At 41.5% G+C, this 15873-nt stretch overlaps 1 protein-coding gene across 1 annotated transcript; it reads right to left on the reverse strand.

The window, feature by feature from the left end:
- Positions 1–12236: 12236 nt before the first annotated feature.
- LOC306733999 (tubulin alpha chain-like) lies at positions 12237–14617 on the reverse strand. The gene is made up of 3 exons (XM_079215316.1): positions 14482–14617; positions 14246–14394; positions 12237–13347 (listed from the first exon to the last, which is right to left on the reverse strand). Exons 1-3 carry the CDS (start codon positions 14600–14602, stop codon positions 12367–12369), a joined length of 1251 nt encoding a protein of 416 aa, XP_079071442.1. The 5' UTR covers positions 14603–14617; the 3' UTR covers positions 12237–12366.
- Positions 14618–15873: the final 1256 nt, after the last annotated feature.

Here is a 15873-nt window from a genome sequence, read left to right on the forward strand (position 1 = left end):
CCAGCGCTACGATGAGGCTTTTGCATCTTCACTTTTGAAGGTAAGAAGAAGTTACAAAACATCCTCTTCTTCAACGACTCAAACAGAGATGTGTTTGTGTGAACCTCTGTCTTTACCACACTTTTCTGTTACTTATTAAGCTTGTAAGGGCAGATAAAACTCAACTTTACCCTATTCTTTCTGGTTTCCAACCGCTTCCTGTTGCTGTTGGACATTTGGGATTTTGTGTCAGACCAGCAATAAAAAACAAAAGAAAATATGCAACAAGGCATAATAAATAAAATCACTAGCCATCAACCCCAATGACAGATGCAACTACTCAAACCCAAATATTGCTTCATTGACAATATTGCATCATAATTGATTCATAAAAAGCTTGGAAATCATTTTGTAATGATTAACATGAAAACTGATAGGGTCATATACAATCTGCAGCCAGAGTTTCACTGGTACTATTGAGAAGAAAAAGACATTAGTGAACTGTTAATCAATATGCTTACAATCTGAAAAATTAGAAAAATGTGGTAAAAAGCTAAATACTGGAACGGATAGAAATAGTGGAAAAATAAATAAAAGTTTTGAGACAAGCTAATGATAAGGATATTTTCAGCAGAATCATGACTGACAGACCTTAAAATAAGATTAAAAAAACTCTTCTCTGACTGCAGCCAAGGAATGTGTGAAGGGGTAACGCTATATTATGGCTCGTCTCATGTGGTGAAGGGGAACAGGGCTCCACCGTACATAGGTTTCATTTAGGGTGGGGCTATATCCATAAATTCCACCCATGCAGCCCTTCCCTTGCAGGAGACCCTAACATTCACAAATTAAATGCCAGGATTGAAAAAGGTCCTAGTGGTCTCTACCCACCCTCCTCTGGAAAGCTTGTAATTAACCCCTGGAATAGAAAGGTCCATCCCAGAAGGCCACTTTCTGCAGCCACTAATTTTTAGAACACAGCCAAGCAACTGCAAACATGAAAAGGAAGCCCAAAAAAGAATACAACACTTTACAATTTAGACAATGACATGAAAAGCAGACTTTGAAAAATAAAGATTGACATTAACCTCATGGTAGGGACGGGCTTTTCAATACGTTATGGCTGAAGTGTCCACATTACCTTTTTTTCTTTTCTCACATACAAGTGAGGGTCTATTTCATGTAATCAGTGTCTTATATTAACTTTTTGACTCACTACCAAGAGGAATGGTCGATAAAGAAAATGGCCCAAATAATAAATGGCATTTTTGTGCCTCGTTTATATTTGTTTTAGTGCAATTCTTTGAGTTAATAAGGTATTATGTTGAATACAAACTTAGAGACGCCTCTTTTTGTAGCTAGTCTGTTTTGGTGCAAACATTTACCCGCCAGTGCAGCGGATTGCCTTTCACGATTTACTCGGCAAACATCAAATCTGCCGTTATCTATAATAAAAGCATATGAATAATAAAAACATCATGTGTTTGCTCTGTTTTCTAGGAAAAAAACATATAAACTTACAGTTGATCATCCCTCAAGCAGCCACTACTCTCACATTTAGAGTGTATACTGAAACAAATGTATAATATATCATGTAAAATGGTATAGAACGTGTAATTAACATGCAATTTCCATTGACCATCACATTTTAAATCAACTTCTTCATTCACAACCTGGAGAAGTGAACGATACAAGGATTACACATTTTTCTCAGTGGTAGTGAAAGGCACTCCTGCAGAAATATAGTAAAGTGAACGGCTGCAGCTGCATTGAACGTGCTTGTAGCGGATTGACAGAATGTGAGGGTTAAAAGGCTGTGGCTTAACTTGTTGATCCCTCCAGATGTAGGCCAAGCTCACCGCGCTGAGAAATCAGCGGTTAGTGATTTCAGCGGAGAGATAAAAGCGAGGAGGCAGCATAACGAGTGTTATGGCAGAGGAAACATATAACAAACAAACAAATCAAACAGAGTTACGTTAATCCAACATAAGCCAATCAGTATCCAGTCTGCTCGGAGAGTGAAGACATGGCCGTTAGCTAATGTCACACACGGATGCTCTGAGAATTAGCTCACCAGTCTAAATCCATGTGAAAAGGTCTGAGGTCTCTGCCATCAACTGGGACCGCCCTCACGGGTGTGAGACTGACTGACTGACACAGAGGCAAAGTATGAAACCCAGCTACAGTATACGGCCATCTTGCATGAGTGGATGGCTGGGCTAAAAGCTGCTTATCTCAGAGTGTGTCATAATCTCAGCAGAGAGAGGGAAAAAAACAACCTGAGACCAGACGAGCCAGAACTAAATATTAAAGCGAGGGAAATCTGCTGGGAAACCTAAACCGAGAGGTTGGCCGTGCAATGAAAGATAAAACCAAAACACAAATAGCATAAAAAAAGGATGTTTGGGGACGTTAACAAGGACACCTGCTGTTTAACAGGATCGACCTGACAGCCTGTGGCCTCGCAAAGCCAACTGCTGGGACACAAACAACACTGCTCAGGACGCTGCTGATATCGCGCTCATTCTTCTAAAAGCATACAATGATACAAATGTAAAACAACCACCCAAATTACACTTTACGTTAAGCGTTAACTGACAGATGAACCAGTTGTTCTATTGGAAAATCTAAAATCTCTAAAATCACAACACTGGGAAAAGTCTAACAAGTTACATAACGGTGAGAAAAGAAAGAAATATGGACGTGGACAATGGTTGCCACTAAAAGCTGAAACACAATCACTCCCGAAGAACATTTAGCTGTTGACGCAGCTGGTTTTGTCTGACTGCATGGCTGTTTTGACGGCTTTTCGACAGCAATGTTATCTCACAGCTATGTTATACTGTGGGAACCTCGTCGCCTAGAACTCTGCCCAAAGAAACCAGGACACTTTCTGGTCCTGGAGGGGAAAAGGCGGCTGCTGTGGCTCTCTTTCAGATGAAAAAGAAAATGTTCCCTCCCTGCCGATGTGTTGCATCAGTGAAGGAATGAGGACAGCGGTGTCAGTTCATAAGCAGGCTGGGATGCATTACTTTCATGAAAGTTATTCTTTAAGAAGTCACAAATGTGCTTCACGACAAAAACGGCAAACAAACAAAAGGCGGACAATCCCCCGATTCTACAAATTCAATGAGAATGAGCATGACTGACATTACCGGCACCAGAGACGCCAACTCAGTTAACGGGAAATAACAATAGCATGGTAAGAATACCAGCAACATCTCAGCTTAGGAGGCCTAGAGACAACAGAGAGAGAGAGAGAGAGAGAGAGAGAGAGAGAGAGAGAGAGAGAGAGAGAGAGAGAGAGAGAGAGAGAGAGAGAGTTAGAGAGAGAGTTAGAGAGAGAGAGAGCAAGAGAGAGAGAGAAACTAATAAACCAAAGCCTGCATTTATATTCATATATGATGCAGGGGATTATCCCAAATCAAGGCAATCCTCTTTGCAAAGCGAGTTAACTCCTTATGATCATGTCAAAAAATTCAACTTTTGCCACATCTTAATCTTTTGCTCTGTGCTGTTGTGAACTCTTGAATTCATAACGTTACACCAATTCATGACTGACTAAAGATAAAAGATACAACCTAAACATATTTTTTCTGGCTCTTGCTCTTTGCTTGATAACTTGTCAGAACTTGAGCGTGCTTTCTGGAGGGTGGGGCGGCATTTCAAGAGCAGGATAAAGCATGCCATGCTCTGGCACAATCTGCATGCTGAATCTGATATACATCTGCTGTTTCAAGGCTGTTTTTCGAGGCGTGTTAGACATGCTTTGGTTTGTTTCGGAGAGAGAAACAAGTTGGCATCTGATATGCTCCAATCAAAGAAAGGAATCCAATAGGATGCATTGAATATTCTGCTAATCTAAGCACACATGTGGTTTCTAAACCGCTTTACTTTTGGTCGTGTTGAAGCTCAAAATAAAAAGGCACATACGCTAAGAAATGACATATAGGAAATGTCATGACTTCTCGTATTAAGAGTTGAAATGTTGTTATACAGGATAACTACCAAGCTGGGCTGGTGAGCATGATATGTCTCTCTTTGATGTGTTGTGTTGAACACCTATCAGCTTTCCGTGATTGAAAGGTTATTACAATAACAAGTAGCAGCCTGAACTGATGAGTGCACAACATTTGCTGGCATCCAACCAGCTCAAACCACTTACACAAAAAAAAAAACAGCAACAAAAACACCGAGCTGGAACGCTCAGAGACCCACCACGACTGTAAACTCATTAAAAAAAACATCTCATTTCCATCATCTATGCTTCGGGAATTAACATTGATAATGTGCCCGAGACAAAGGGGATGGAGGTGAGCGAGGATTGAAACATGAATCCCACTTGGCCCATAAAATCCCCTCCCATCCTCCCATCTTAACATCCCAACATCTCGGTTATGGGACTCCCCCACACACGTACAAGACACACATGCTCCCTTTGTTTGAACCGCAGCATGGCTACACTCTTTGCACATCTTGCGTCTGAGGCACACTAGTGATTAATTTTGATGCTCATTGTCATGATAATCCTGAGGTTTGCCTCAATTCTCTCAGTCTGGCAAGAGAACAGTCACTTTCTAACTTTCTAAGTACAACTGAACGCCACTCTTGAGCAGGAAACGCAAAGCAAGGCCATTAATTATAAAGCTACACAAGCTGAAAAACATTACGCGATTAAAAGACCTCAGTTAGGAACAAAACCAAGCAAGTAAGTAAGTATAGCCTCTGTCATGTGACATGCTGTCACAGCCTGAGGCAATTATCTTAGTCCAAATAACAGGCACTAAACCAGGAATTAAACCGAAATGTTTATTAGAGTGTATAGTGAATTTATAACTGTGTTGAGATGGGAGAGTTAGAGGGCTTCATCATTTTAGCTTTGGGAGAAAAGTACAGCTTTTTATGCACAAAACAATTAAATGCCCTGTCCTCTATTAAAGTATATTTAAAGGAGACCTCACTTATTCTGAATTTCGGTTTTATATAGAGTAAAACAGGTGAACATAAAGAAAGCTTTAGGGTTTCCCTGCCTTATGGTTGACATCCATGTTTATCCAAAATGTCATCGCTTTATCATTTTATCCTCTTTGATATGTGTGTGAAATTGTCATAATTAGCTGGTTTTGGGAGGTCACAGTGACATTTGACCACTACATTTTACACAGTTCATCCTTGAGTCCAATTGAACTTTTGTGCCAAACTCATTAGAAATATGATAATATGCTTTTAAATGGTCTATGTGATGGAGTTGTAAAATTAGGTGGTGCTGCATTTGAAACACAATAGCTCTGATTAGTCTTTAGCTCTTTACACGGTCTAAAAAAAGTATCTCTGCAGGCATCAGAAGTAGCACAGCTTGTACTGTGCTGTCGAGGGCACAACTGCAACAAGTTCAGATTGGCCCAAAATATATTTTCATAGGTCACCCAGTTCTAGTTTAGGAACCAAAAGTGTGCAAATCAAGGCTTGTTTCTCTGGAGGGAGCCGGCTTGGTGAGGATGAGTCTGTGCTGCAACAACAGTGACTGGGCTGGACTCTGAAAACACATCCAACAATCACACGACTGTAGTTCAGTGGATGCAGGCTCATGTGGTAACTTTTGCATGTTAGGGTTCACACCAAACTCTTTAGATTCTACAAATTCATCATATATCCTCTAAAAGCAGTGATGCTTTTTAAAAAATTGCTAATAAAAATTTGCCATGAAGGATCACTAACTCAACAAAGGGTCTGGCAGCTGTCAACCTTAAGCCCATTAATTAAAAATCTGCCACCACTGGGTGGCTGAGCTGGAAGAAGGGTGCGCTGCCCTTTCACCTCTGAACAATTCCAGAGGTCAGGAGTCAGCGGTCTGGAGAGGGGACAAGGAGTGTGCAGTTGTTGGGTAGCTATCTAAACTCATCTATAACCCTCAACGTGAATGCTGAAGGATAGGGGAAATGTGTAAGGGTAATGTGTGAAGTGAAAAAGCGCCAACTTGTTTTCAAGGCTGTAAACAGAGAATACCCAATATACTAGACGTGTTTTCACATTCTTTCAAAGATGTAAAGGTATAACATCAAGAGCCATGACCTAACATGTTAGTTAATTACTTCATAAACAATAGCTACACCAAACATTATGGCTTTCCCTTTGTGAAATAGCAACACTGTTCTTTATCACTAAAGGTCTATGTTTTATTTCTAAAAAGTGTATTAATTTGTATCACCATAGAGAAGAGAGGAGGTGGCCCTTATTTCAGGCGTGGTTGGCTTTAAAACGCTGCAGGAAACCCTGCAGACCATGCAGTTTTTCTCTCCAGTAAATAATGTCGAGCAGACCCCCCCATCAAGCTCACGGTTGGTGATAAGATGAACCGCAGGTTTTTAATACTCGCGTCAACTTTGTATGAATGAAAAACAGTCAGGGTGAGAGGTGGTCCAGCTCGGCCACAAAGCAGCAATCCACACAATATGAGGTTGGGTCTTGGGTGTGGCCAAAAAACGTCTGTCGAAGGCCAGCTGTCCCAACAGCGAGGACAAGTGCAAAGCCGAGCCAGGCTGGGGGCAGGGTGTGGCATGGCAGGGGTGCCATGGTGACAGAGCAGGCCTCGATAGAGAAGGGATGCTAAATGAAGCTATTGTCTGGCCCAAGTGAAGCACACCGCACAAAGAATGGCACATTCAAACAGTCATACAGCCCTATTGTTGTGGCGCCAGAGCACTGCAGGTCCTCAGTTTGTTCCATAGGATCCGCCAACATCAGACAGAGAGAGCTGGATCTGAGGGCATGAAGCTCTGACCTGGAGGAACTGTTCCCCTTTAGATCCCTTCATCAAGGTAAACACCATGGGACTATCTGACAGAAGAGGGCTTCTAGTTCTGATACATTTGCTGCTGAAACGGACAATTCTGGATCTGAAGCCAACTATAAGGAATTTATAACAAAACACACAAGATTTTTTTGGATCGACGACGCTCCTCCTGAATTTCAAATCAAGTGAAACAATCAGTCAGTCCACAGAACAATAATAAATAACTATTTTGATAATCAATTAATTGTTTTTCATGCAACATTCTTTGGTTTCAGCTTCTCAATTGTAAGGATTTTGGATTTTTTTTCATTCTGAAAAACAAACAATTGATCGAGAGAATAATCAGCAGATTAATTGACAGATGGAGCCCTAATGAGTCATGGTGAGGAAACCCTCAGCTGCAGTCAATATATCTAGAAATAGTGACGTTTCTGCAGGAGCTTTTGAGGAACTGTGGACAAAGTATCCGGTAACACTTTATAATAACGACACACGATGAAGCATTAGTTAAGTATGAGTAAACACTTAATTCATCATTTATAAAGCACTGTTTACACTTTATGAATGATGGATTCACCATTTTTAAATGAAGTATTATATAATGCTTCATAGCATGCAGTTATTATAAAGTGTTACTATTTAATTTTTGTTTGTCTCTGTAATATTTGGTCATGTTAGAGGCAGCAGTGGCCTAGAGAAGTCTTTCTCTAGTCCTATGGCTCAATAACACCTTATAATAACTGCACGCTATGAAGCATGATATAATACTTTATTTACAAATGGTGAATCCATCATTTATAAAGTGTAGAACAATGCTTTATAAATGATAAATTAAGTGTTTACTGATACTTAACGAATGCTTCATAGTGTTACCAAATAGAGAGGAATGTTTTTGGCTAAACCACTTAAATACCCCAAGAAATAAGGTACATAATCATTATTTTACACTTAAATTATCTACAATTCCAACATTGCCAAAAATCCCTTGTGCACATCCACAGTAACATTTAAAAAAGGTAGAGATACCAATGTACCAGTGCATTTTCATAATGTCCAAGCCCTTGTGTGGAACAAGTACAGGAAGGAAATTTAGATATGACGCATGCATCATGAGTCAATAGCTAAACTGTGTCCAGTAACTATGTACAATCTCTGAACCATTCTTTTACTAACACTGCCAACACAACATGCTTAACATCAACAATTATAGGCACGAACACACATACTGAATGCATGTGAAATAGTTAAACAGGTTTCCACAGTGCATGAGTTACAGTCACATCATCAGGACACTAACAAGAAAGCTGACATCTTTAAATAAGGAAGTACATTTTCAGTGTTCTCTCTGAGGTTCACCGCCTGCCTCTGGGCATAATCAACATACAGAAACCCTGCTGACATATGGGGGTCTTAAAGGGCTCAGCTGTTTTACAGCCACACCTTAATGGCATCCGCCATTGAAAAGAATAATTAGTCTCTACCTCAGCCTGCCCCCCATGGTGCTGTCTTTTACTCTTTCACTCTGGAGTGCTTAATGTGAGCCAGGGAGGCTGGTTGCCCTGGTTCATTGCCACTCCTGTGAAACGTAACACTAGGTTCATTAACCCGGTTCACTGAGAGAGCGTCAGCAGTGGTTGTGTGAGCTGGTGAGCTGGCGGAGCAGAGAGGTACAATACACTGCTGCTGTTTTATAGACTGACAAAACGTTGGTGTTGGTGGATGACCATGATCCATCACCCCCATGCATTCTGATGTCAGTGGATGGTGGAAGAATGGTAACAGTACTTGAGCCCAGATAAGTCTGATTGTATATTCCCTTTCTCAAATATCATTAAAGCTCAGCCTGCTGTCAGTTCAGAATGGTCACCGCTGAGGAAGTGCGAGGACAGAGCAGGTCTTATCACAACTGACCGACGTGAGCTCCGTTTGTCCACCAGTGCCAACTGAAACTGAGTCACAACGCAGCATTCAATTTCACCAAGGACAGTTTTTTTTTTTTTTATCAAACTCTGTTTCCGTCAGCAGCACAGCGAGTGTTGGTGTCTGTGACAACAGGATGATGAGCTGAAACATCAACAAACAACCGGTGCCAAACACACAAGGTTGCTGCAGTTGCTGTAGCCGAAGGCTGCGCCGGTGTGGAGGAAGCAAAGCCATAATGTGTCACTTACTTGTGATTCTAAGATGACTGGATTCGCTGCCAACATCGACTAACACGCTGAACAACCGGGCACACGCTTGTCTGAGTGCATGCAATGCCTATTGTGTTGACTGATCTGTCAGGCAAGAAGAGATAATAGGGACTTTGGGTTTACATCAGATAAACACACTGGCTGCCTAAAGGGTGGCCGGTGTGTGAAGGTTCACCAAACCGAATACTCAATCAGTAAGCACAGTCAATGTGAAGACCCTGGAGGCAAAGTGGTGATTAAAGATATTGTGCTAGGATGAATTGACTTATACCGGTACATGTCAGGACAGGATTTGTTATGCTGAACAGCATCGCATGGGGTTTTACTTTAATTGGACTATACATACAGTCACCGGTTGCAAATCTGCCAATATCTGTGGTGAGTCTATCATATTAGCCAATAACACTGGCATGCGCACATACATCGGTGAGACTCCAACAGAAAAGCTTAAAGCACATACTGCTCAGGAAAGCATGTGGTTCCAACAAAGACGAATCATCTGCAGTCTGCACCTTCAGAAAAACATGACATGCAATTCAAATGTCAAGGGCCTGTCAACACTGATCTGTGACCAGCCAACTCCCCGTCTGAGCATTAACACTGTGGACAAAATAATAATAGCACGGCACATCACGTAAGGTTTCTCCCATGTTTACAGTGAAAACATGTCTGCGGATCACACCGCAGCGGTAAGCCCTCTCACAAGGCAGCGTCCTATTACAAGCACGTACAGGCCCCCTCGATGATTTAAAGCATTTTAATTCTCGGGAATGCAATACTTTTCTGATAAGCGTCTGAATAAGAATAAACCTCCCGCTAGAACGACTGTGCTCTTGTAATCTCCGTGTTGTGCTTTTCGGACTGACCTGCAACTTTGTGGCTTTCACAAGTGAGTCATTCCACTTCTCAGGAAAGCGATAAAAGTGAATATTAACTCGGAGCAGGTGAAGTATCGTATGTCTGAAGCCCTAGAAGCAGAGTCCTTTTATTAAGGGTAATGCTCCTTTATGAGGGCCAAGCAATTGTATGTGAACTCGATTGATCGATCCCGGATGACAATGGCACCGGGACATGTCAAGAGATGATCAACTCGGAATTTCAACATAACATGAACACGATTCACAGCTCAAATCAAAACATAATCCATACAAAAATCGATTAAATTAGAGGTTATCGGGCCTTCGTGGACCTGTGTGCATGCAGATTACAGACTCACTGATAAATCTGATAAATCTGATAAATCCCATCATAAAAATGTTTTGTTTCTTTATGTAAATAATCGAGCATCAGTCGCGCTGATACTGTATCAAACAATGAATCATTAGCCAAAGTTACTATTCAGTTACTATTTGTAGCTTCTTTTTTATTACCCCATCAACTTCATATCCATTCATGTAGGAGACATCAACAACACTGTCCTGCACACCTTAAATCATCGTGTAGCTAATATCTCCGCATTAACTCAGATCCCAAAAGACATGTGAACAAATATATGATAGTTTTTGTATTAGTTAGTCACTGTACATACTTCTATTTCACTGTATATACTTTGCATTTTTGCACTTTCTTCAATATTTTCTTCTTTTAACTTTGATACGCTCTGCTATTTTATTGTATTGTATATATTGAGTATTTTTCATACTTAATATTAGTATGTTTCCTATGCAACTTTGCTTGCTGCTGCCACAAATTCCCTCCTGGGGATGAAAAAAATATCTATCTATCTATGATCTGACCTCCTTAGTTACATAAATCTATGAGACGTTAATGATCAAAGGGATCGATACACACCTTTCGCATCTGAGCTAGTTGTTACGACTTCTCAACTTTCTCTCTCTTTGATGGGAAACCCCGAGGATCCTCTTACGGACCCCAGAGTATGGACAGTCGTTTCGGGATAGCTGCAGTGGGGATTTATCTGGAGTGGAAGTCGTTGGAAGTGCTGCTCCCTGGTGTGGACAGGTCAGCTTCCCCCACAGACACAACAAAAAACAGTTTGCAAAACAGATGCAAATGCAACCCCCGACTGCTCTCTGCCGGCTCCGGTCTGAGCGAGACCGGGTGCAGGTCACAAGCAACTCGCGGTGAGCAACAAAAGAAGCTCCCGTACACTCGCCACCGCTATCGTGATGGCTGTTGTGTCGATTGGCCGCACCGGTACGGAGGTCACCACCAGCAACGGGACCCAACGGCCCCGGTGAGGATATTTACCCGGCTATTGTTTCAGCCGTCGTCATTGTGTTTTGTTGTAGACGTCATCGAGCTTACCTCGTCACGTTGAACATTTCCCTCGTTAACCGCGTCCACAAGTTCATCAGGTAGGCAGAAAGTGGAGCAGCAAGAAGAAGAAAAAAAACACGAGAGTCCAGACGGCACGGAGATAATTCAAGACTGGTTGGTCCGAGCTGCTCGTGATGTCATCGGTTTACTCGATTAGCCAATGCGCATGCGAGATCCTTTGTTCGCGGTGCTTCGTGGGTATTGTAGTGTGGGATGTCAGCAATGCTCTTCACACGAACCTTAAGAAATACCAGTCGCATTTAAAATGTACGTGACTGAAGCCAACTTTAAATTGTTTCTAATTGTAAATCTTTGAGTGCTTATGGTTTATCTTTGTCTAGATAGGTCGATAGATGTATTAATCCAGCAAGGGGACACCATTTTTGCTACAGTAGCATTTAAAGATACAGGTAAAGCAATATTAAATATAAATATGTATTTTCTTGTAATATTCCCAAATTTTGTTTTAAATTGCAGAATTTCATATTCATAATTTGTATTTGTGTTGTATTTGTATAGATGTGTTTGGCTATAAAGCAGATCATCTTTTTATATTACAAATATGTGATGCAGGTATTATTCTTGTCTATTGATAATAAAATTGAATTATGACTAATCTATTTTGTGAAAAGCAAAGATTGTAAAAACATAATCCCTGGGAATCGGGTGAGGTATGCTATAACTCAAATATACTTTAGTTTCTAAACTACAAAATCATAAACTTATTTCAAGTAAAAGGAGTAATAAGTAAAATGTATATAAAAGTATATCTGTTCTGCAAAGTATACATGTAATGTTTGGTGTTTTTTGTTGTACAGGTGATGCTCAAAGTTATATCAAACACAAAAAAACATATTCAGGTCAAAGCAAGGACTTTTATTTTGAACATATATTGTTTTTGCAACACATTTAAGAAAACAATATGTCGAACTTCAATAGTGCTTTTGAGTCCCCGAACTCTCCCTCAACTGTGAACTCCAACATCCTCATGCTTTTTCCACAAACTGACAGCACAGGAACTTTATTCTAAATGTTGCCAAACTGGCATTTCACACAACAAACATACAAATGTATTTTAACAAAAGTGGAATTATCTGGCTGGCTATTGGATTTATGTTCTTTCTAATAATCTTCACCCTCTTCTTCACCCTCACCATCAGCAGTATTAAGTCCAACCTCCTCATAATCTTTCTCCAGAGCGGCCATGTCTTCTCTGGCCTCAGTGAACTCTCCCTCCTCCATACCCTCACCTACATACCAGTGAACAAACGCACGTTTGGCGTACATCAGATCAAACTTGTGATCAAGCCGAGCCCAGGCCTCTGCAATAGCAGTGGTGTTGCTGAGCATGCACATCGCCCTCTGGACCTTGGCCAGGTCTCCACCAGGGACTACAGTGGGCGGCTGGTAGTTGATGCCAACCTTGAAACCAGTGGGGCACCAGTCCACAAACTGGATGGTGCGCTTGGTCTTAATGGTGGCAATGGCAGCATTAACATCTTTGGGCACCACATCACCACGGTACAAAAGACAGCAGGCCATGTATTTACCGTGGCGAGGGTCACATTTGACCATCTGATTGGCGGGCTCAAAGCAGGCGTTGGTAATTTCTGACACTGTTAATTGCTCATGGTAAGCCTTCTCTGCAGAGATGACAGGAGCATAGGTGGCCAGAGGAAAGTGGATACGGGGATACGGCACCAAGTTGGTCTGGAACTCTGTAAGATCAACATTGAGGGCACCATCAAAACGAAGGGAAGCAGTGATGGAGGACACAATCTGACTCACCAGCCTGTTCAGGTTGGTGTAAGTAGGGCGCTCAATGTCCAGGTTCCTGCGACAAATATCGTAGATGGCCTCATTATCCACCATGAAGGCACAGTCAGAGTGCTCCAGGGTGGTGTGGGTGGTCAGGATGGCGTTGTACGGCTCCACCACAGCTGTTGACACTTGGGGAGCTGGGTAGATGGCGAACTCCAGCTTGGACTTCTTGCCGTAGTCTACAGACAGACGCTCCATCAGCAGGGAGGTAAAACCAGAGCCGGTTCCACCTCCGAAGCTGTGGAAAACTAGGAATCCCTGAAGACCGTTGCACTGGTCAGACTGAAGACAGAATGCAATTATATAGTTTAGATTACAGGAATGAATTAATGGATGGAACAATTCATATATTAGTAGTTATATCATAGGAGTAAATTACTTGATAGTCATGCACGTTCAAATACACACTGACCCGACACAATACAACCAGAATTTGATAAGAAGCTTAAATCTATGAAGATAACTTGTGGTGTCATCATGAATTTACAGGTTCAATTTTACTTTAAAGTAAAGTTTCTTTTACATTGTTAATATGGTTTTGATTTTATTATTTAATATATAGCTGATATGACAAGTACTGCTGGCAAATCTAATCAACTATCCAATAAACATTAAATATGTGAGCAAGCCACACTACAAATTAAAAAAAGTCTGCTTCTTTGAACATATTTAAAAATATGTCTTTGTAGACACAATCCACACACTTGGCTGTAAACTGTTTTTAATGAGACAATTTCCCACCAATAGCAGAGTCCCTGTGGAATCTGTTGACTTATTGCATGATAATAGTAACAAGGGCACTGTTTGGGGAAAAACAAGTTCATGCAAAATTGTATTTCTCAATGCTGTGAGTGGGACAAATAAAGTCCCATTAATCTCCAATGCACTGGGCTAAAGATAATAATCTCAGAGACAGGTCTGAAAAACTATAAAACTTAAAAAGGAAAACAATCTGCATAACTAGAATATCACTTAAAATGGGTAGTGATGTTAGTATTAGTTATTATTTCATGTTATATGATTTGGTGCCCTCTGGTGGCACAAAGGTAAACTCCATAATTTGAGTCGTAAATTGATTCACAGCATGAGCGGTTGACATTTTGCATACATACTTTATTTGAACTTCTTTTCATCATATTTCATCACAGGCTTATTAGGAAGGAACTCTGAATGGACCCACCAGTTTGCGGATCCTGTCCAGCACCAGGTCAATGATCTCTTTGCCAATAGTGTAGTGTCCTCGGGCATAGTTGTTGGCAGCATCCTCCTTGCCAGTGATCAGTTGCTCAGGATGGAACAGCTGTCGGTAGGTCCCAGTTCGCACCTCATCTGAGGAGGTTCACATCACAACAACTCAAGGATTTGACTCTCCAAACTCAAGCAGCAACTATCATCTACCCTTAATAGAGAGCTTACCGATGACAGTGGGCTCCAAGTCTACAAAAACAGCTCTGGGGACATGCTTTCCAGCTCCAGTCTCACTGAAGAAGGTGCTGAAGGAAGAATCTCCTCCTCTAATGGTCTTGTCAGTGGGCATCTGTCCATCAGGCTGGATCCCATGTTCCAGGCAGTAAAGCTCCCAGCAGGCATTGCCAATCTGGACACCAGCCTGACCTACATGCACTGAGATACACTCACGCTGGGCGAAAACGAGGCATTTAGTAACATTGAACTAGCTAGTCCATATTACTCAGATGCGTGTGAACCTCAACGGGGGTCAGTGGCGGTTCCACATGTAATTACGCCCTGGGCGAGCTCCCCCCCAAGCTCCACTAATGCAGCGTAATGGTGAATTGTATCTTTATGCACTTCATAATTGTATTTATGCCGGTCGTATTACGTCAAATTTATTACTTCATATTTTTCGTCTACACCGTGAAGGCCGGTCCGTGAAAATATTGTCTGACACAAAACCGGTCCGTGGCTGAAAAAAGGTTGGGTACCACTGCATTAGAGTACGGCTCCATAGCCAACAGTGGATCCGCGCGCGCAACCCCCCCCCCCCCCCCCCCCCCCCCCCCCCCCAGCAAGCAGCCGCCAACCCGCCAATCCCCCACACAGCGATATGATAGATATTGGAAAACCGCTTCACGGCCCAGATGATTTTTTTTTTTTTTGCCGCCCGTGCTCAAAACCGCCCCTGTCGGGGGTTCACACGGCATGTAAAACATGTAAAATGTAAAACATTACACCCGTTAATTATTAACGTTGCATATTACTATACTTAGTTAACGTTAGCTGACTAGCGTTAAATGTAACTTTACCCCAAATCTATCCATCTGGGCTGACATTATCTGGCTGCACTGTCTAACTAATCTACCACTTAACCGTTAACGGTTGCGAGATCTGATCAAATACGCCATATTTAAATCAACATAAAAGCCAGCATCTCCAAAAGGCGGTAAAATCTGAAACTTTTGATTAGTTACCTATTAAATAAACATAGACTTAAACTAGCATTACACGAAGTACAACATTCAATTAAGGTGTCCTATAAAACATCAAACTCGGTTAACTTTCAGTTTAAACTTTTTGCTGAGACGGCCGTTAGCGCAACAATTCTGCGTGTAAAACTAGCTTAGCTAACCTGACGTTAGCTAACGCTTTTCACAAACCTAGCTAACTTTCAAGAAAACTAACCGCTATTGCTCACGTGAACTGCCACACACAACACTTTTCAACCTGGTTCCATAGGACAACTACATATTATTCACTCACCATGTTTATCGAGGTTATAATATATGAAGGTTCAAATAGATTTGAAAGACGACGAGATTAGATCTCTCCCTCTGGGTTTCTCCTCAGGTT

This window comes from Taurulus bubalis (assembly GCF_910589615.1).
Source record: "Taurulus bubalis genome assembly, chromosome: 3".
Taxonomy (NCBI): Eukaryota; Metazoa; Chordata; class Actinopteri; order Perciformes; family Cottidae; genus Taurulus; species Taurulus bubalis.